Source organism: Cryptotermes secundus, unplaced genomic scaffold (genome assembly GCF_002891405.2).
Source record: "Cryptotermes secundus unplaced genomic scaffold, Csec_1.0 scaffold23612, whole genome shotgun sequence".
Lineage (NCBI taxonomy): Eukaryota > Metazoa > Arthropoda > Insecta > Blattodea > Kalotermitidae > Cryptotermes > Cryptotermes secundus.
The window spans coordinates 1-2,913 of NW_019733242.1; the positions used below are offsets into that span (position 1 = coordinate 1).

Sequence of the window (2,913 nt, forward strand, 5' to 3'; positions counted from 1 at the left end):
GCATTTACACCCAAGTAGCTTCAGTGTTTCTAGCAGGTAGTTTTGTGATGGCTTGGAAATCAAAGGGTTAAACTTGGTTATATTTTGTAATATATTTGAAATAAAAGTTGCATAAATAGTAAGCAGTTTTCAACAAAGTGTAACATCAGTCATCAAACAAACAGAAACAATTTTCATAAGTTCATGCTTCACTTTTCACTGAACCTTACTGAAGGTATGATTCACAAGAAGCGTCTCTTGCGGCTGGGCGATGTGACGGTCTGCACATGCACAGTAGGAAATTATTCAGCCGCAGTGTCTCTGGACATGCGGCCCTGGTCGACTGCCTACAAGACCAGTATAGCCGCACAGTCGCATCACTTCGAGAGGATACAACACTCGCATTTTCAAGCACAGAAGAAATTGTTTTAATTGAATTAGTGGCACATTCATCCTTCATTAGGTGCCTATTAATTAGGATGGAATTTAATCCCTCCTCCAATCTTGCTTTGAACAGGTCATGCGCAGATCTACACATATTTCCACCATTCTCGTTCAATATCAGGATGTAAAATTTCGTCTTCTTCCTCTTCGAGCATCAGTAGATGAAGAACACCGCTTTTATCCATGTGTTTCCCTCTCACTATCGGGAAGTAATTACACCAATCACACCAAATCTACCCGATTACAGCCGCGTCTTAGAAAATGGTGCAATCGTACAGCCGCTGCGGCTTGAGTTGTGCTGCGGAATCGCACAGCTCTAATTGCTTCTTGTGAATCATACCTTAAGTCTGCTCCTCATGCTCAAACTTTAAACCTGCTGCTAAGCATTTTCATTGCTCAAGATAAGATTCTTCCCTGCTGTCTTCTTTCATGCACAAGAATGGGAAGTGTTTTATTTCTCTTCACTTCTGCACAAAAACCGAGGGACCAAATTTACAAGATGAGTACAACTTATGCAATATGATACTATTACACTGAGCCAACTGGTGAGACTTGCCTGCATAGCATCCTCATCAGTGACATCATCACCAGCATAAATGATGCGGATACGTTCGCTCCAATCGAAACCAAATGCAGTGCGAAGGATGTAAATTGATGCCCGACCCTTGTTCCACTGCACAGGGGGTCTAGCCTCTACAGCACAGTGAGATGAACCGACCTTAAATCCGTGGCTTTCTATGAGTTTGCATGCCTGCGGAACAAGTTCAGCACGCACGCACGCGGGTGTCTCCCGATAATGAAATGTGAGAACAGCTCCTTTGTTCTCTACCCATGCTCCTTCTTTACATACCTGTAATTATATACCATTAATAGTTTCCTATTTGAAAGTACCATTATCAAATGTGAGAGCAGAGATTCTCTTGACAGCAAATATTAATATTATGGTCTCATGGAATATGATGCCATGTAGCTTGGTAGATAAGTACCTATGTTTCGGATATACCTGTTTCCATCTTCACAAAAGAGTAAGCCAGGCATGAAAAATATGATAAACAGGAGGATTTGAAAGGGGTTGTGAGCGAATCAGTTTCTCTATCATAACGCTGTTTAAAACCCACTGATAATTTCCCGTTTCAGGGTCTTCTTCCTCCTTTCTTTTCCTTTTCCACCCACTTCCCTCCTTTCCTCCCATTCCTTTTGCTACCTGGTTCTTATGATTCATTTTTTTACCAGCAATTTTTATGATTACCAATTCCTGCTTTGGTCACTTTTGTAACCTGAAGATAGAGGCAGCAGGCTCATCTGAAACACTGGTAAGCATCTATTGACTATACTGGACCCTCCACTTAATTTTCCTTAATCTAAGGTGTTCAGTCATCTTGTGCTCAGTTTCAATGATGCCAAGACAATAATCTCAATGTTAAATATCCTCCATAAAATTTTTCATAAGTCTGCTGTTTAAATCCATTGATCCCAAAAAAAATCTTAAATGGGGGCTTCACTGTACATGGGACCACATCCCAGAAGACACTAATCTTCATAGTCAGTGCTATCAAAAACTTAAAGCTCAAAACGTTACCACTAACCCTACAAGACGACAGTGAAATTTCTGACAGCAAAGACTTTTCTGAGAGTCAAATTTTTCAGTGCTTAAACATACAAAGTTTCAGTTTCTGAGAGTGAAACTGAGCCTACTGATCCTGTCATTTCTAGAGTTAAAAACCTTCCTTTGAAACACACCTGATCCTGTAGACTTTTAAGAAGATCTCGAACTTTTCCTTCCAGTTCGGCAGGGATAGGATGCACAAACTTTGTCCCATCTGGATGAATGATTTCTAAGCCATGATTTCCAGCATATGTTATGCCCTCTATCCCAACCTGCAAGTAAGAAGCATGACCCTATGAATGCCAACCTGACAACATGAAGATCTGTATAAACTTTTTGATTTATGTTATGAAAATTCCCAGAGTGTTTTGCCTTATACCTCAGTATTATTATCAAACCTCCTTCCAAGACTTTGTACACATTGCTCCCATGAATTCTACATGCCTTGCCAATCTCATCCCTCCTGAGCTCATCATTCTAATATACCTAAAGAGAGCAAGAATTTGATATTGTAGAAAATATAATACCTTTGGAATGCCAATATATATTTTTTTTTTTGCTAGTGGGGTGGGACTACGTCCCTTGTACTGCGGCTGCTTCTGGCCTATTGTACCAGCCCCAGATGATAGGTGAGGGTGATTGTGGAGCAATTGGTGGAATGAAGATTGGCAGAGGAAACCGAAATACTTGGAGAAAACCTGTTCCAGCGCCACTTTGTCCACGACAAATCCCACTTGACCAGATCCAGGATCAAACCCGGGCAGCCACAGTGGGAAGCCAGCAACTAACTGCTTGAGTTATGGCGCGACCAATGCCAATATAAGAGACACCTAACAGTTATGACTAAAAGAGTGAAGTGGATATATAAAAGTAACATAGGGCAG

At 41.0% G+C, this 2,913-nt stretch overlaps 1 protein-coding gene across 1 annotated transcript; it reads right to left on the reverse strand.

The window, feature by feature from the left end:
• Positions 1–848: 848 nt before the first annotated feature.
• Positions 849–2,301, reverse strand: LOC111867866 (trehalose-phosphate phosphatase; the record flags this gene model as incomplete). Its single annotated transcript, XM_023858064.2, has 2 exons — positions 849–1,273; positions 2,164–2,301. Coding segments are annotated over 2 exons (537 nt in total), but the record flags the coding sequence as incomplete, so codon positions are not given.
• Between the last annotated feature and the right edge of the window lie 612 nt (positions 2,302–2,913).